Raw genomic sequence first — 18,372 nt, forward strand, 5'->3', positions numbered from 1 at the left:
TTTGTGGTAAGACCACAGAGCACTCCTAATAATTTTAAAGCAAGCTTTACAAAACCATCTCTCATTCATTCTTTTTTCATTTCTAGATTGGAAGCAACAGAATAATACCTTTTAGTAACCACTAGGCTATGCTAAGATACAACTCAATCTACTTTTTAAAATAATGTATGATTTAAATGCACGCAGATGTGCAAAGGCACATCAAAAAAGCCCCATGCATTAGAGAAGATATTTAGAGTAACCCACATATCTTGAGTCAATTAACCTGTCCTGCTGGGGTTTTAAACCCTAATATAATTATGAATTAAGGAGATCCAACTGAGCCTTCCTGAAGCAAACAGTACCTACCTAATGCTGCTGTTGTAACTCAACAGAAATAAACAGGCTTTTAGCATTTTATAGAGGAAGTTTTTAGCTCAAATTTTACTTCTTTCCTCTGATGATTTGCTTTTTATTCAAGATTGCAACTGAAAAAAAAATGAGAAATGTTAAAAAATCTTTTATATGGATGTTTGCTTTACTAAGTAAAGGAGATTTCAAAAGTATCTGGTATGTGCTCATACTTATAGATAAGGGAAAGGTTACCACATCCTATGAGCAAGTAAATATAATACAAATTATGAGAAAGGCATCTGTAATGTCATGAATTGTCAATAATTGGAACTGTTCTACAAATCCCTATTAATGAGCTATATTTACCTTGTCACTACTCAGACTAGCTGTGAATGCTTTTAATGTATTGACAGGATTCAGATACAAAAGGATAATTATCTATCAGTCAAGTTAATTCCCACTTTGAGAGCCTTTCATGCAAAAATAAAAATAAAAATGTAAAATAAGTAATAAGATGTTTACTGTAAGATGTATAATAGTGTTCCATTTTGTTAAGCAGGTAACAGAATACATTGAAAAAACATGAATTGCTTCTTTAATAATGTTTTAAGTCAAATTAGTGGAGTAACACTAGATTGACTGTACAAATGCATCAACATAAAAATAAACCTCTTTTTTAGAAAAGTACAAATGAACTGCATTTGAGATTCTCAGTAGTTTTAAGTCGTAAAGATTTTTATTTCTTTCTCTTAGAAAGGTTACAATTAATAATTAAAAATCCCAACTTTATAATCTAATTTAAAATATAATTTTTGGTTATGACTGCAGAAATCAAAGTGAGAATGTGACTTGAAGGTGCTGCAGTCCAGAATACTATTTGTGACTTCAGTACAAGACAGTATAATTTGTAGAAGTGAATATTCTTGAAACATAAATGCAAGAGAAATTTTGAAGTCTTCCAACATATCCCCTGTGTTAGTAAGTAAAGTCAGCCTTAAAAAAGAGAAAATGTTCTCAAGAGATAAAATTGAAAACCACCATTAGATTTGGCCTGTGGGTTTTGCCAACCCTGCAGAACCTGAAATATTTGGGCACAGTTCCCATATCTAAAAAAAATGTCTCTTACTGTAATTATCTTAGATAGAGTATTAATCTACTAAAACCCATCTTTCTGCAATTGGCTGTAGGATAAAATTTGAATTCAACTCTGAATAAATTTTGAGACTCTCATCTGAAAAACATTATGTAATGCCAACATTGCCTTCTTTTCCTATGACAGACACCGAATCTTGTATGTTAGTTTGTTAACTCTGACACACAGAAAATGTAAGTTATCTAGTTCAAACACTGGTTAAGGATAAGGCACGAGATGCCTCTGAAAAATACAATGAAGAATTAGAACTTACCTGGGTTGAACACACTAACTACACTAGAAGTCTGTCATAAAGGTTGTAAAATTCAACTTGCTGATATTATGAAATTCCAGGAGAAAGGATGATCACATTCTGTCATCCTTTTATATCTGTTCCTTTTGTGTACTCTATGACCCTGTATATATATGACAACATTCTAATAAGGAAATAAAATAAAATAAAATAAAATAAAATAAAATAAAATAAAATAAAATAAAATAAAATAAAATAAAATAAAATAAAATAAAATAAAATAAACATAGACATAGATCTCCTTGTCATTTCCACTATTCAAGATAGCATCAGCTGTCTTTGAGCTCTTCAGCACTTGATTTTATCCTATTCATTATGTTTTAAGCAAACCCTGCTTTACAGAGTGACTTGAATTTCCATATTGTGCAGGTTTTCCAGGGAATTGCAGATCCTGGCACTGTTATAACCCTGCTCAGCAGAGCACAACCTTTGGCTGAGCAAAGTGACAGTGCCTCCACTCCCACAGCTCCTCCAGAGTGTGGGAACCTTTTCTACCAGATGCTTCCTGGATTCACCCTTATATGTGTATGATCCTGGGAGGTGGTACTGTTTTCCCTTGTAAACAGTACTCTCCTGAAAACAGGACAATTGAAATACTAAAAGTTTTAGGCTTCAGATATTAATTTTTAGGATATTTGGACTTGAAGAGCACAATGAATATTTAAAGCCCCATTTCCACTGACTTCAGCTAATAGCTGTTAGTGGTGCGCACCTCTATGAAATCAGATTCCAGATTATCAAACTGGACACAGGAAACAAACAAGATACCATCAGTTACTACAGGGGGAAACATTTCAGTCTCTTACAATCAAGTCCTTCTGTGCAGCACAAATGGGGATAAAGCCAGTTCCTTTCAATCAACTCTCAACTATTTTAACTCTGAAATATTCCTTTGCCTTTCTGATGATATTGCCCGTCATCCATCACAGGTTTCCAGTCTCTTCACAAATGCAGATTTCCCTGATAACACAGCATCGTTTCAGAACCAGAGCAGCTTTAATATGTGTATTGAAGCAGACAGGAATCCCTCTTGAAAAAACAGCAAGTGACCATTTAATACTTACCCAGGAAGTCAAGAGAAGGCTGCAGGGAGTGCCTGGATGATGGCTCTTCATAATATTAACAGTTCCTGACTGTACACACTAACAATTCTGCTAGCAGGTGTTCTTTTCCCTCTAAATAAATAACCTTCTCCTTCCTCTCACTGCAACTCCAGTGTTTCCTACAGTACCACTTCAATCTCTTAAATAGTTGTGGAAGGAATTATTAAGTTTTAATTTCATTTTACATATGTTAATGGGGGAGAAGTCCACACATCTGTTGGTGCCTTAACTTTCCTTAACACGTGTCTAATAATCATTATAGCTAATAGCTATAAGGAAAAGGAAATGATGACTGACCCAGAGCATTTTTAGTGAGAGGAACTACAGTATCTGCCTAAAGAATAGTCACAGCAATGACCCTGAAGTAAAATGTAGAAGTAAATCACAGTGCCAGGAGACAAGTATTCAAAATCAATCTGAGGAAGCAACCATCAGCAGCAGACAAAAGGGATAATGGCTGAACTAAATTATTGACAACAATATTTGATTTGGTTCTTTAATGGTCAGACAAGAAGACTGACATAAACCAGTATGGAAAACTGAACTGGGGAGGTGAGGAAGACCTTCTGAAGACCCCAGAAGAACAGCTCCTTGCCAAGACAGCCTCTGGGGAAACACAGGAGCATGATGAGAGGAAACACTGGAGCCTTCTCCTTGTTGCTGGATCCAGCTGCACATTATACTCTAATTGGGGTTGTAGACAGCATGACCCCAACATTATCAGTGACCTGATCAAAAATAAGAACTTCTCCCAGTCATTGCTTGGGATGGATGCATGGCAGCACAACACCCCTGATGTGTTTAGGGTGGAAGTTTGCAATTGAACCAGGTCATGTGCAGATGAATCAGTTGGACATCATTCTTTGCTGATGTGCTCAAGGCAGCCTGCCTGTGTGGCTGCCCTTTGACAAGGCTGCTGAGGAGGGTGCAGCAAGCACTGTGCCCCCCTGCACCCTGCAGCAGCTCAACACCCTCCTGCAGCAGGAAACTGAATCCAGGCCAGCGGGCTGGATCCAGACAAAGATGTGCCACCATCACCAAACCATTTCACAGGTGTTTGGTGAGTGCAAATGAATGGGGCAGAAGCTGGGACTCACAGGAGAGCATCATGCTTTAGTACAAACACTTATCTCTGCTCTCTACTCCAACTTATCCATGTCACCCGAGTCCTCCTGCTTTCTTCTGCTACATTATCTCATTTCCCTTATGTATTTGCTGCCCTGCTTGGAAGTTTTCTCATCTCAGTTCCAGTCTCCAAGCACAGTAACTCCAGTCCCCCACTGACTCCATGACTGGATTCCCTCCCTTTCCTCACAGTTCCTGGTCACCAGGAACAGGTCTCCATGCACCAAATCCCATTGTTACAGTCCCAACCATTTGTGCCTAAGTTTCACAAAACCAAAATGAGGGATACAATTGATACCTGGGGAATTTGAGTCCAACTGATTAACACTTTGAAAAAACTTAAGTCAGTTTGGTTGCTTTTTTAAAGAAAGCATAATACATAGGAAATTTTGGCAATTATTGCCTGTGTACAATGGGCAGAATACAAACAGGAGGAGACTAAAAAGAAACCTATATAGCACGGAGAGTACATTGATTCTTTTTGATTGCTTTATAAAAAAAGATTCAAACTTTCTTACTGTCAGCAACACTAACTGTTTTTGCAGGTGGGCTGAGGAATAGTGGTGGCAGCTGATTAAAGGAGCTCTCTTTATGAACAATCTATTCCACATAGTTTCAGTGTCAGACAGAAAAACATCCTTAAACTAGCATTCAAACATAATTTTTTTCAAGAGAAAGACCATGCAGCAGACAGAGAAAGGAAGGGGAGACTATGTGGCAAATACCACTTTATTAAAATATTTAAGTAATCCTATTTTAAGGAAAAGTATGTTTCTCCTAAATATTTTTAATAAAGTGCCATAAATTGTAACATTCAAGACCAGTATCTAAATGAGACTGTACTCTTAGTTCTCCATTTCAGATGTAGCTCGTCATCTGTATTTACACATCACTGAACATTTGAAACAAACCTTATTCCTGACTAGTCCAAACTTTTTGTATAAAATGAATAACACAAAACCATAGTATAGGTAATCTTTTAGACATTTAAAATATTTTACAAACTTTATGATTTTAGATACTTTGTTAAATACTCGTTAGATACTTTGTTAAAACACAGGCATAGTGAGACAAAATAGTAAAATAGAGACAGCCAGGAAATGGCCACTTACCCACAGTGCTTCATGTGAGGTGGTTTATCCATTCTCACTGCCAGTTTAATTTTCAGGTCACTGTCCTGGCTGTTTTTGGGAACTATCATTTTATGCAGATCAGGAGACTTTGGACTATTGGATGTTGGATATAACACAACCTGCAAGTCATGAAAAGAAAAATTTCAGCAAGTTGATTAAAAAAACTACTTGTAGTCTTTAATGGAAACATCTAAGCAGTGAAGATCCTTGTTGCATCTCCTCCAATACAAAAGATGACTAAAAAAGATTTCCTAAATCTAATAAACCAGCTGACTCAATCTCATTGTAATAGACCAATTTCAAAAATTAACTCCTTCCTTCTCTCACAAATGGAAATTTTCATATTATGAGTTAATAAAATTTCCTCCTGTTAATACATTTTGAATGAACTTTTTTTTTTTTAAAGGAACAGTTGGCATTTCAAAAGGGTCATATACAATTAAATAGGAACTTAAACTTTTACATTATTCAGTGCTCTGCTGGAAACCCTTTTGAAGCCATTTGCTGTAGTGTTATGCAATGGATCAGCCCTCAGTAGTGGCATTGCTTGAGAGAAAATAACCAAAGTATCTCTTGTTACTGTCTCCAATTTTGATCAATAGCATTAATAAAAGTCAATTTTAGTAAAAAAACACAGAAACTGTAGATGAATTCCAAAGCACCTTTGCTGTAAATGGAATGTAATAGATGTAAAATACTATGTCCAATCCACATGTGATATGACACAAATCTTTTGTGTAATCCACAGTAATAGACATAAAAACCCCTCTAACCATTGAATTTTAAATATTTAATTTTTAAAACATTTATATAAATTTATTGGAACTTTTATTAACAAGTAATTTTAGATTAGTGTAAGTCACAATAAATAAAATATTATTGTTATTAGTATTGTTAGTTATTTTTAATTATTAGTATTGTTAAATATTTATTTACCATCTAAAAATGTGTATCCATTTATAGTCAGTACAATTAAAAATTACTGCTTCATCAAATTCTTACCCAAAGTGACATGTTCAGCAGTTAAATGCTGCTGAAATATAATTTCTTCCATATTTATTAGAAGCACTACTTTTGAATCTGGATTCTGAAGTATTCTAAAATATTAGAATTTAGACTCTAAAGTATTCTAAACATACTACTTGGGAGACTTTCATAACAATCAGTGAGTTCTGAATTACAACGACTATGAATTACTGCTATCATTTAGAAAGTAACAACACTCTAAAAAGCATCATTTTTCATATCTTTCATTTCTTGAAAAATAAAATGAATCATTATGTTAACCATCAAGTTAATTTCCTACACATAGTACTTGTGTCATATATATAAAATTCAATATATTGTCCTCTGCGTTACTACAAAGGATAAGTTAAGGATTTGAGCAAAACTGTCCAAGCAACTATAAATCTAACAGATGTTATTAGCCAAAAATATTACAACAGTGTCATTCAGATCTAATCATCTGAAAGATGGTGTAAGTAGAAGGCCTTCAGTTCCTCATCTCAATACTTTGCAGAAGCACATTCTGTTAATATCAGGAGCTGCAGTCAAGCAGAGGAATATGATGCATCACTCCTAATCAAATATGCAACCTTTGTAAGACCAGTGGAAGAATTAACCTGTCAGATCTATTGAGTACATTCAGTACCTTTTAAAGCAATAGCAGAAGAATCAGTACATTCTGATTTTAGCAAACTTGGTTACTTTTTTTTCTTTTTGCAAATGCACAGAAACCACTACTTATAACAGAGTTATTCCTTCTTTCTGGTTCTCATTCTGAGTAAAAGGCATTCCTTAAATAACATTTAAAAACATTATGAGCATGGAAACCTTTGCATTCTGATGTATCAAGGGGGAAATTATTTTTCGTTTATTTATCCCTTTAACTGCAAGATTATATAAGCAGAATTATTATACATTCCTTGCATTTAATCACTAGGCATTCACATAGGACTGCAGGTGATGCTAAGAATTTTTCCTTTTCTACAGTCTGCAGTTCCTGTTGTCCTGTAACTGCTTATTACAGCTCATGCATCTCAAGTGACGCCTTTCTCCTGTCAACTTCCAGAGTTTTTAGAATGCTGATGAAAATAAAAGTAGACAAGAGTATGATTAATTTATATCTGTGGTAGTGACAATTCATTTTCTGAATTTTAAAAGGAGTATTATGGAGCTTCAATTTCAAAGCTCTCACAAAGAATAAGTATCTGTCAGACTATCTGAGTATGTACTGTGCTGGGTTTGTATTATATTTTGTCAAGCCTTCCAGCTTTAAACAACGAGAGCTTGAAAGAACTTTGTAATCAAACTTTTTGTTACACAAAAACACATACAAAGCATTTGACAAGCATGAATTATCTTTGCAAAAATCTTCATACTAATATTGCTCTTAAGGGCATTGATAGCTACTGTGAACCACAGCATCAGGTGGCTGCAAGCTTCAAGCTTCCGCAAAATCACTGAAACCAAAACACTTGGCAACTTCTCCTTGATAAGAAAAGTAAAAAATTGCTGACATTTCTATTAAAAGCATTCTCTCCACTATGGAATGCTGCAGTGTGAAGTCATTGCCATTGTCCATGGAGAAACTTTCTAAGGTTATTCTGTATCAGATTTCCTTAAGGATTTAAATCTTCCGGTTGTTTCATAATCTACTTTAAAAAAATGAAAAGGTATCAACTCAAATGTCTCCTCTGGCAGACATAAGAATCACCTAGAGGATACCCTCACTGTGCCTGAAAATTTTATAAATTTAATAGAATTCCTACTGAATCATATGTTTCTGTACTACATAATATATTTCTGAAGTTTATTTTATTTTATTTTAATTTATTTTATTGTTCATACACCTGCGGATATCACCATGGTAGTTTATTCAGCAACAGCACAGAACATGATGAGTTTTTAGTATAGGAAAGTGTTTACCATAATTATACTAACAGGTAATCAACATTAAAAAGTATAATGAACTATTAATGACTAGAAAGCTACATAGCAAACACAGCTGCTGTGCATTGCATTGCTTCAACTCATTTAAGGCAAATTAATAGTATGAGAACAGCGTGGGTTGAGATAATTCAGTAAATTTAATCATCTCATAATCATTAAAAAATACTTGACCACGTGTTCCAATTACACCTAGCATTACATTTCCTCAGACCACACAGTAACTAAAAAAAGTGTCAAGTTCCCTTTGTGCCCCTCCACATCTGGACGAAAAATAAACACAAAAATTTTAAATATCATAGAGCATAACTTGTAGGCATTTGTGCAAAGTGATGCTCTGAAAATATTGTTTCTTAGCTGTAAATGTTTCTCTCTTGACCTTAAAAGCTGACAGGTAGAAAGACAGGTTGAAGCTAATATCACTTGACAGCTGAACTAACCACCATTTTTGTGATTCCATTATTTATTTAGGTCCCCAGCTGGATCATAATAAAAAAAGTTAATTTAAGTACACCTGAGCCAATCCAGAAAGGCAATTATTAATTCTATTTTTAGCACATTGATCATATCTTCTTTTAAAGGTATGAAAGAAAGGTTGAGTTGTCCAAAGTACTCTAAAACTGGGGGCGTTCTTGCTTTCTCAGAGAAGGTAACTGAGCAAAAGATTCAGAGTCAAAAGTTCTGTGCTGAAGTATCTCCTACTGGTACTCCCATGTTGAGATAAAGCTATCAAGCTAACCATTCCAGGCTGCAGTTGTCCTGTTATCAAAAAAAAATATGCAGCCTTCAAAAGGGACTCACGAAGGCAAGAGGCAAACAGACTAGCAAGACCTCGAGAAAAATCAAGAGTCAAGATATTCTCTACATTTTCCCCCACCTGACGCCTGTGGTTGTGTGTCAGCCAACTTATGTCCTCACATTCTGGATGCTCCCCAGTCCCCCACTTCCACCAAACCCCATGATATTCAACAGCTGAGCCCAAGTGATGGAGTTACCCACACTTCTGACTCAAGAATTTGAGATGAGAAAGATTTTTCAAGTAGGGATGATCTAAGAGACATTCTGAGATCTTAGACTCTGGGCACCAGACCTTGGTAATCATGGTAATTCTGAGTCGACTGTGCTGAGTTTTGGCTCACTGTCACAAGCAAAAGAGATGAAAGTAAAGAAGATCTACACCTTAATGCCCTGGCTGAAGAGGCAGGTGATGTTTAGCATGCTATTACAGAAAATTGTTATCTTGCCTTCAGTACAGACAGATCTGTGAAAAAAAGAAAGATGCAGCCTATCCACAGTCTCCTCTTCATAACACAGCCTAGGTCATCTTCAGGAAGCAAACCAAACCTCAGCCTAGCCCCATCCCCAGGGATGCTACTGACGCATGGGGCTGCCCTGGTGTCTCCCAATCCTGCTCTGTGTCCTGATACCCGAGGGAATTGTTCCTGCTTCTGGCATCCAGCTTCCTATCCTTTCTTCAAACTCCATAGTCTCCAACAGGAAAACTGAGACAAAAGTTCTCATGCCTGATGTACTCTTTCAGAATACAAATGGCCCCAACCTCACTTATGGGACATCTGATTTTGAAAGAAATGTGTACTGACTCTTCTCAAGACATCTTCTGCCCTAACTTGAAAGTTTGGAGCAGTTCTGTGTTGTCAGCCCCCTTCCTAAAGACTGGCTGATGCCAGAAAGGCAGAAGCTGCTGTCAGGGTGACAAGAAGCTCAGCTGAATGCCCCAGCAGCAGCCTGCCAAGCACAGCACTGCACTCACTTTCCCTGAGCATTAAGTCATGACTCTCTGCTGCCAGGAGGATGAAGAAAAAGAAGCTAAAGAAGAGATTGGAGGTAGAAGGGGGAAAAGGAGATGTCTCTCTTGAGAATATTTCCCTTACAAAAGTTATCATCTTGGGAACCCCTAAAGAATGGGTTAATAAGAGCTCAATCACAGAGGGAGTTTATGAGTTTTCTATACAAGCTCCATCATCTCACCTATTGAGTGATCTCTTGCTTCTGGCTATGATTACATTATGGCTGAAACACCAAGACAGGGCTTTGGGTAACAGGTGGTAAAAAAGAAACAAAAAACAAGAGAAATTGAATAGGCACATGGTGAGAGAGGTATCTAGAATACTGCTGATGAAAAAGAACTGGGAAGACTTCACAATTTATACAATCAACCTCTATGGACGGTGCTGCCTGAACACTAACCCTAACAGGCCTTAGCAATTGATGAAAGCAGTCTTTGAGTCCTTCCCAAAGAGGCTCTCCCCCACATCTAAGAGAGACAAGGCCTGAATGCAAAGTATCTCAAGCATTTTCAACGAGAGGCACTCTCAAAGAAGCTACTGAGAACCTCCCTGTTAGAATGGAAACAATAACACTCAGACATCACAGAGTGCTGACAGGCAAACCACTTGTGGAGCAAGAGACAAAGCAGGAGTGGAAGCAATCTCTTATAATTTTCCAGACTTAAAAAAGAAAGACAGAAGAACTCAGGGCTGAGAAACCACAGTAATTTCAAAGTGTGATGGAGAAACACAATCCCCAGGATGGCAGGCTTTAAATTAACAGTCACAGAATGAAACTGTCTCTGCTCAGGGGCTCTTTGAATGTGGCACAGAAGAAAAACAACAACTGCCCAGTGCAGTCGACATTCAGAAACCCATCAATCCTGTGAGTATAGGTACCTAGCCAGTACTGCTATTTTATAATTTTAAATCAAACACAGACTAACAGCACTAAAGGAAAAAAAAAACAAAAAGCATACTTGCACAGCTAATTATTGCTGGTTGCAGCTGACTGTGACATGCAAGCTCTGAGACAATAGTTCTCTTTTAATTGAATAGTCAGAGCAACAAGGCTGAAATATTCTTATATTCAAAAAGTATCAGCGATCAAACACCGCCTGCTGCTCTCACATTGTAACCACGTGTGCTAAGCACGCACAAGGGCTGTCACTTTGAATTACTTACTAGGTCTGAACATCTTTATATACAAAGTACTGAACAAGCAAAAGTGGTGTCAGATCCCTGTGTTTCAGAAACCACCAGGCTGATTTTTTTAGACGTAGTTACATCAAACTCTGAAGGCTTCTTCACACTTTCTCAGCTGTTGCACGTACAAATGAAACATCAATTCTGCCTTCTGCATGCACATACAAAAATTATTCAAGTGGCCAGATCAGTATCAGTCACATAAAATCTGTACCACAAATTTCAAAGATCTTTGACTTAAGCAAGTCCTTAACATTTCCTCATTAGAATAAGTTTAGCTTCAAAGATGCAGCCTGCTTCCCTTTCTAGAAGTTAGTCAGGGATTCAATTCACTGTATGTAGAGGTCTGCACAAACAGACACACACCACTCCAAAAGCTCATGTTCTGCAGAACCCAAATCCAAATAACATCCTTTCCCCTTTTGTGCAGCACACATCTCTGTTTTTAATTTCAGTGAAAAACTGAATTTGTACAACTGTTCTCCAGTTTGGGTAGAACAGAAAATAAATATTAAGATTTATTTTTGTTTGAAAGCGTTCAGCAGGAAACCAGAAGAATATCCTGCAGCAAGCAATATTTCTCTTGGGATTCACAACTGGATTTATTGGTATTTTTGGAGGAAGACAGCCATATCAGACAAGGGACATAGCAAGTATTACTTACTTCCTTTCAGTTAACCATGTCTTAAATGCTTTGAAGGGAAAAGGTGTTAAATACAGACATCAGCCTTTCTATCACTTGGTGCTGACCTGGTGGCTTCCAAAGCAGAGGTTGTGAGCCTGAGTTTTCAAACATGGAGTATAAAAAGCTGCAACCATGATCTGTCTCTCTGCTGAAAGCACTGGCCTGCATCCCCTCTGCTCCCCAATGACCTAATTAATTACTTTTGGAAATAAGCGGTGACTTCCCTGCAAACGAGGGGCCTGCTGATATCAGAGTCTACTTCTTAAGTTCACAAGTTAGAGACATCACCACCCACTGATGGGTTCAATGGAAATACCTTCTCCTCTACAGTACTGGGGACACCTTTGCTGGCTCCATATTTCATACCTTAGATCTCTTTTTCTAAAAATCTGACCCCTTGGTGGCAGAAGAAACCTTTTGGTATGTGATGGAAGTTCAAAATTCCAATCATGTAACTTGATGCTGCCTTATATTTCTAATTATAGATTAAACAGAACAAAACCTTCAGGATAACTGCAAGGTATTGGAAATGCAAGCTTCAGTAATGTAAAAAAGTGGTATCAGGTCAAGACACACACTTTTAAGAAAGTACTTGACAGATGAAAATTAATGTCCACAGTAAGCCTACCTCAGAAGGGGAAGGTTTGAGTTGAATTATTAAGTACAGGAAAAATACCAGTAGGAAGGATCTTCAGACCTTTTCCAAGGATAAGAAACCTGGCTGAATCAGATGGACTCCTGCAAGTCACTGCATTGTAATGACCATGCATAAAGTTGCCAAACTTTACAAAAAAAATTAAGCTTATCCAGTGGGATCCCACATATTTTCAAATAATACCTGAAGTTAAAAATCTCAGACCAGAAAACAAAGACATCACCAAAAAAAGAAGAGCTTGAAAGCTAAAATGTGTACCACAAGAGTACATAGTACTGGAAATTATTTTGTAAAAGATATGTCAAACCTTCTCCCAGTCTCCCCTGAAGCTAGCAACCACCTCTCACAAACACTCTGGTTATACCAGAGAAGTGACTTGGAAGATTTCTTTTTCTCCCGAATTAAGGAGAAGTTTTCTGTCAGCAACCACAGGTTTTACCAGACCTGGGAGGTGCAGAAAGACAGACACCCAAACAGGCACAGCCAACATGCCCTTTTTCTGTTACTTTTCACTGCTAAAGACCTTGTGCATGTACATAGGGTCATTGTGGGAGGTTTCTCTTTTACTGACGTCTTTCTCAGAAAGAATTCTTTGGCAGATCAGGAGTGTATAATACAATAGAAAAGCAGTATCCAGGCATCCCATGGATACTCCTGTTTGCCATTCCCAATCTCAGCACAAGCTTTAATGCAAGGGGAAAAAAAGGTGATGGCCTTTATACTTTTTCACAAGGCAAGGAAAAACAGCAAAAAGAAATTATTTTAATAGGCTTATTTTGGTATAAAGTGCAAAATCGCAGAGCATCTGATAAAAGCAAGAAGCAAGGTACCAGGAAAGTGAGAATCAAAAATAGAAGATTGCTCTTCCCTACCTCATCTTTTAGAGATCTTGCTTTGTTTCTGGGAAAGCTGGGTCAAACTCCAACAACAGGGCACTGAGGTCACTATCCCCTCTCAATTACTTGTTTTTTCTCTTTCCCTTCACCCCTCCCAACCAAGACACCTTCTTTAAACTGCTTGGACTAGCTGACAAACACAGATGTGTCAGAAGGCAGCCAGGAGTGTGCAGGGAGAGGAAAGACTAAAAAACCTACAAACCAACCCTCTGTGGCCACAGGACACAAGTAAGGAAAAAGCAATACTCAATATTTTACATTTGAAATGCATTTATTCTTTAAAATTAAATTTGAAATCTTTTTAACTTCCTCTCCTAGAAACTTAGACAAGCTGCAGCGTAAGAAAGCAGACCAAGGTACCTGAACTTTGGCTATTTGAGGTTGCAGAAACAGAGGATCTTGCTAAAACCTGTGATACTTTTAGCCTCTTTGTATTGACAATGGTTCTTTTCTTCTCTGACTCATTGGCAATGAGTATGCTGGCTACTGTTCACAATTTCCACATAGTCCCTCCTCCACTGTCCTTCACCTTGGCACTTGACTTCCCTTCTGCTTCTTTGAAAGTACTGTTCAAGGAGAGACAGAGACAAAACTCCTCTGTGGTTAGTAACACCATGCAATTTCACCCTTTCAGTGTCTCTTTTATTGTTCTGAATCCAGATATTAGTGACTCTGGTTTGCTCAGCTGCACACTGTGGCACCTCTGTGCCTGTCACACTGCCTGCCTGGCTCTTGCCAGGGAATTACCTCTGTGGGAACCTTCTCCATGCAGATCCCACCTACACCTTGACCAAGTGACCCTGGAAGCCCCTTAGAAGGATATGAGATGAGGCAAGAAGTAATCCTGAAGACACAGTCCTGACTTTAACAAGTGACACAATGCATGGGACAACATGTCTGGGCACAACCACCTGTGCTCAGAGGACACAAAGTGCAGAAGAGCCCTGCTCTTTCCAATGAGCTTTCTTGCTTGAATGAGAAACAGCCAGGACTCTGATTGTAGAACTAAGCATTAAAATGTGAGCTATCTTCCATGTGCTACATGGCAGAGGGGAAAATTTCAACAGGAGAAGAGGGGGAGATTTGCAGAACCTCTATGCCTCATTCACCCTACTGTCTTCTTTCTACGATACGTTGCACTCACTAGCTCTTGATTTTGGCCTAAGAAGGATAAATTGACAGAATTTGCAGAATAGTCTGAGTTGGAAGGGACCCAGAAGGATCATTGAAGCCAGCTATTAAGTGGATGGCCCATATGGCAATCGAACCCATGACCTTGGCATTATTAGCACTGTCCTCTGACTAACTGAGCCAATATCAGATTATTCTGCCAAGAAAGGGAAACACAGAAATGGAGGAAAAGCACACGGAGTACAAGAATAAGCTCTTATTTTACTCTCCCATATTATCCCTCACTCCTCTCCCATTCTGCTCCATCCTTCTACCGCTTAAGTCCTCCCTTTCCTTACCCCCATTGTTTGCTACATTTATTATATGCCAAGTCCTACCCCTCTCCCTTCCACTCCTAATTTGAATAGATAAAAGCATTGATATGTCACGTATGCTTTAAATAAGGCAGAGAGAACCACTGTGGATGTTGGATGTAAGTTTCTGAAAGGTAATTAAAGTCAACCTACCACGTTTTGAACACTGCTAAAAGCCACCATAACATAAAAAAACCAGTTTGATAGAGCCACAGCAAAACAGGCTGGTAATGAAGGCCTTATATAATTTTATGGCACATTTTATCAATATTCACACTTCTACCCATCATTTCTCACATATTTCTCTTCTCTGCACATAATACTCACTCTTCCCAGTTCTTTATCTTCAAGTGCCAGCACCCCGGTGCTTTCTGTAAAGAGTTTTACTTTGACAACAGGCCGAGGGTGAGTAGTGGTGAAATCCCCTTGGGTTCCCCATCTGCAACAAAAAAACCAACAAAATTTCACTGGGGCTGAGTACAGGCCTGAGAGTGATAGGACTTTTAATATTTTTGTAGAATATTTATCAATGCACTCTTGGAACTTAATTTTCAAGCTTTAGGAGGAGGAGGGTGGGAAAGAAAAGGGAGGTACATTTTTGAACATCCAAGATCAAATATCTACATAGAAAAAATAGCTTTTCTCTGCCATCAAACAAATCAGGGCTTTTCTGTATGACTTTTGTCATAAAATATCAATCCAAAAATTATTAATGGCAAAACTCAAAGAACAGAAATTATATCTTCATAGAGAAAAAAGAATCAAGCAAGAAGGCAAATAAAGAGAGATATATTTTCTATGAATTATATTCACTATCTTCTGCACACCAGTCAAATTAATTTAGCAAAGAACCATGTCGCAATTCACTTCAGGCAACCACAGCATGAATAAATTAGGAGACTTAGGCAGAGAAAATCTTATATTTTATATTATATATTTTACAACTTAGAATGTAGGAAAAACATAAACACAAATGCAAATAATAGGAAAAAATATTATTGGAGTGACTATAGCTCTGCAAAATAATTACTGCCGCAAGGCTCTGTGCTTTTAGAGAACCTTAATTAGGCAGACAGACTTCTAGTTGTTAATCTCGTATCTCACTTAAGACACTTGGTTTGCCAGCCTTCCCCTCCTCCTCCCTGTGTGTCAGTGGTACATAAAACAAAAGTTATACAAATCAGGTTGCAATTTCCTTCAATGATCTATTTCATTAACCTGGACAACCACATGGAGCTCATTGCATTAACTGATTAAACCAATTGTGATTGTGCTAGTAGGTACATACAAAATGCAAAAAGTAAGCACAGCTCCAGTTTCTCCTGCTTTCGTTCACTGTGTGAGATAAACTAATAAAATAAAGAAAACAGATGACCTTAAGAGTATGATCTATAAAAGGATGTATTACACAAGCCAAAATCTTAGGCCCTCATTTAGGAAAAGCAACAATTTTCATTTACATTCAAGAATACACAATCTCTCCAGTATTGAAATGTGAACATAGAATAGCAATTTTCCAGCAAAGGGACCTATTAGGCAAAAGAAAATGCTTCAATTAGCATGAGTTGCAGACTTCAAGACCAAATCTAGAAAGTAATATGCAATCAAAACCAAAAAGCTTTAAGGAAGCAGCAGTTCTGTATAAACCAGTCCTACAGGTGGCTGAACATGCCTGACTCTGAAAGGGAGGGTCACCACAAATTAATTGAATCTTGCACTAAATTCTGTCTTCTTCACTCTGATTAGGTTAGATAGATGCTTAATCTGTCTGTGGCGTGCATAGCTTTAGCCTCAGCAAAGTGATAATAGAAACAGGAACTCTGACAAATTACCTTCCTGAGTGAGAGAAAACCCGTTTATGATCTGATGATAATGCTGCAAATTCAGAATAAGACAATGCCTAGCACTACTGCTTTTCCCAGTGGTGATGCTAGGGGTAGGTTTAGTCACAATACAGAAATGAAATTTCCAAGGAGAAAGCACCTTTATAAAAGATGAGATAGGTGTATTTTTAGTTTAGCCTCCAGATCCCAGTATTCAGGAAGCATGCTGCCTTGAATTTGGAAACACAATCTAAGCACTTTGATAGCTGCACCTTCTCTCTCAGCTGTCAGGTCTGCTTGTCCCTGAGCTTCCAGAGGCATTAAACTGTGCATGCCATATTGGACAGCACCACAAAAAAAAAAAAACAAACCCAAGAGAGACTCCCATTAAAATAACAAAACGAACCCAAACCCTCTCTACAAAAGTCTAGTGCCAGCATCAATTCATAGAGAAGAGAAGAGAAAAGAAGAGAAGAGAAGAGAAGAGAAGAGAAGAGAAGAGAAGAGAAGAGAAGAGAAGAGAAGAGAAGAGAAGAGAAGAGAAGAGAAGAGAAGAGAAGAGAAGAGAAGAGAAGAGAAGAGAAGAGAAGAGAAGAGAAGAGAAAGAAGAGGTCATGCTGACTGATGGAACAGACCCAGCCCATTCAATGAAGAGAACAGCACCTGCTCATTGCTGCAAGGTGAGCAGCAGAGTGTGCTTCAGCATCTGCTGGGGTTTGAGCACCCTAGCATCAAGTTCAAAGAACTTCCTGGAAAGTGGTGCAGCTTTCTTTGGAGACCCAGGCTCCATCTCTGCAGGACACAGCCCCCAGGGATGGGGCACACATGAGCCTAGCCCAGGAAGCTGACAGAATTTGCTCCTTCTCCAATTTAGAGGCACAAGGATGATGAGAATGGGAGTAATGTGGGGCCACCCACCTGTTGTTGGCACTGACGTAGTACTAGAAATCACCTTTAACATTGAATCTGATCACCAGCCTTGACTGACACCTTTCTCTCATCCCTTGTTTCATCTGCAGCAGTAAGTGAAAATCTTGGGCTGAAAATGAATGGTCTGAATCAATTCCTAAGGCTTAATGTTCATGGTAGAAATATTCCATGCACTTATCTGCATGCTCCTGGATGATTAGGACTTCAGGTGACTCCCATAGCTTCTCAGGAACATTTCTTTGGAAGTGAATTATGTGTCAGAGCTGATAATCACAGAATTTACTGACTAGGTCTTAATATCATTGCTCATAAAAGAGCTCCTGAGAAATCATGTTAAATTAGAAAAGGCAAATCCAAGATTGCATCCCTTACTAACACACTTAACTTGTGGGCATCTGATGTTGCCAATATAACAGTAAAGTACATGTAGATCATCCTTTTGTTCCTTGTGAATTAGTAGAACACAAGTCCTGTTTCTTTGAAGCTTCATGTTTTTGCAGAGGTATGAATTCATACAATTTGAAATCAGCAGCCAAAAGAGTGGTATCATGTTGAATTTAGTTTGCTCCTTCAAAGAAAGAACATAAGAGACCTAATACTGCAAGCAAACTGACTTTATCTAGATAGATTGAGTTCATCTATATGCTGTACATTTAAAAGCACACTATTATGTTATTATGCATCAGGCAACAACTGAAGCAGAAGTCACAAATGACAGCCTAATCCAAACTCCAACTTGTAATCTAACTTGTATGAATGTTTATGTGAATAAAAATTTGCTTTTTTTTTTGTTGGTATGAAATGAGGTGTAGCAAAAA

At 37.8% G+C, this 18,372-nt stretch overlaps 1 protein-coding gene across 1 annotated transcript in view; it reads right to left on the reverse strand.

Moving 5' to 3' along the window:
- The window catches only part of CADPS2 (calcium dependent secretion activator 2), a 284,280-nt gene that overhangs the window by 131,103 nt on the left and 134,805 nt on the right, over nucleotides 1-18,372 (reverse strand). Inside the window, exons 7-8 of the mRNA XM_058022230.1 lie at nucleotides 15,129-15,240; nucleotides 5,119-5,258 (exon numbers count right to left, since the gene is read on the reverse strand). Coding sequence (XP_057878213.1) covers nucleotides 5,119-5,258; nucleotides 15,129-15,240 — 252 coding nt within the window. The remainder of the gene's footprint in view (nucleotides 1-5,118; nucleotides 5,259-15,128; nucleotides 15,241-18,372) is intronic.

Source organism: Melospiza georgiana, chromosome 4 (assembly GCF_028018845.1).
Source record: "Melospiza georgiana isolate bMelGeo1 chromosome 4, bMelGeo1.pri, whole genome shotgun sequence".
NCBI classification, from domain to species: domain Eukaryota; kingdom Metazoa; phylum Chordata; class Aves; order Passeriformes; family Passerellidae; genus Melospiza; species Melospiza georgiana.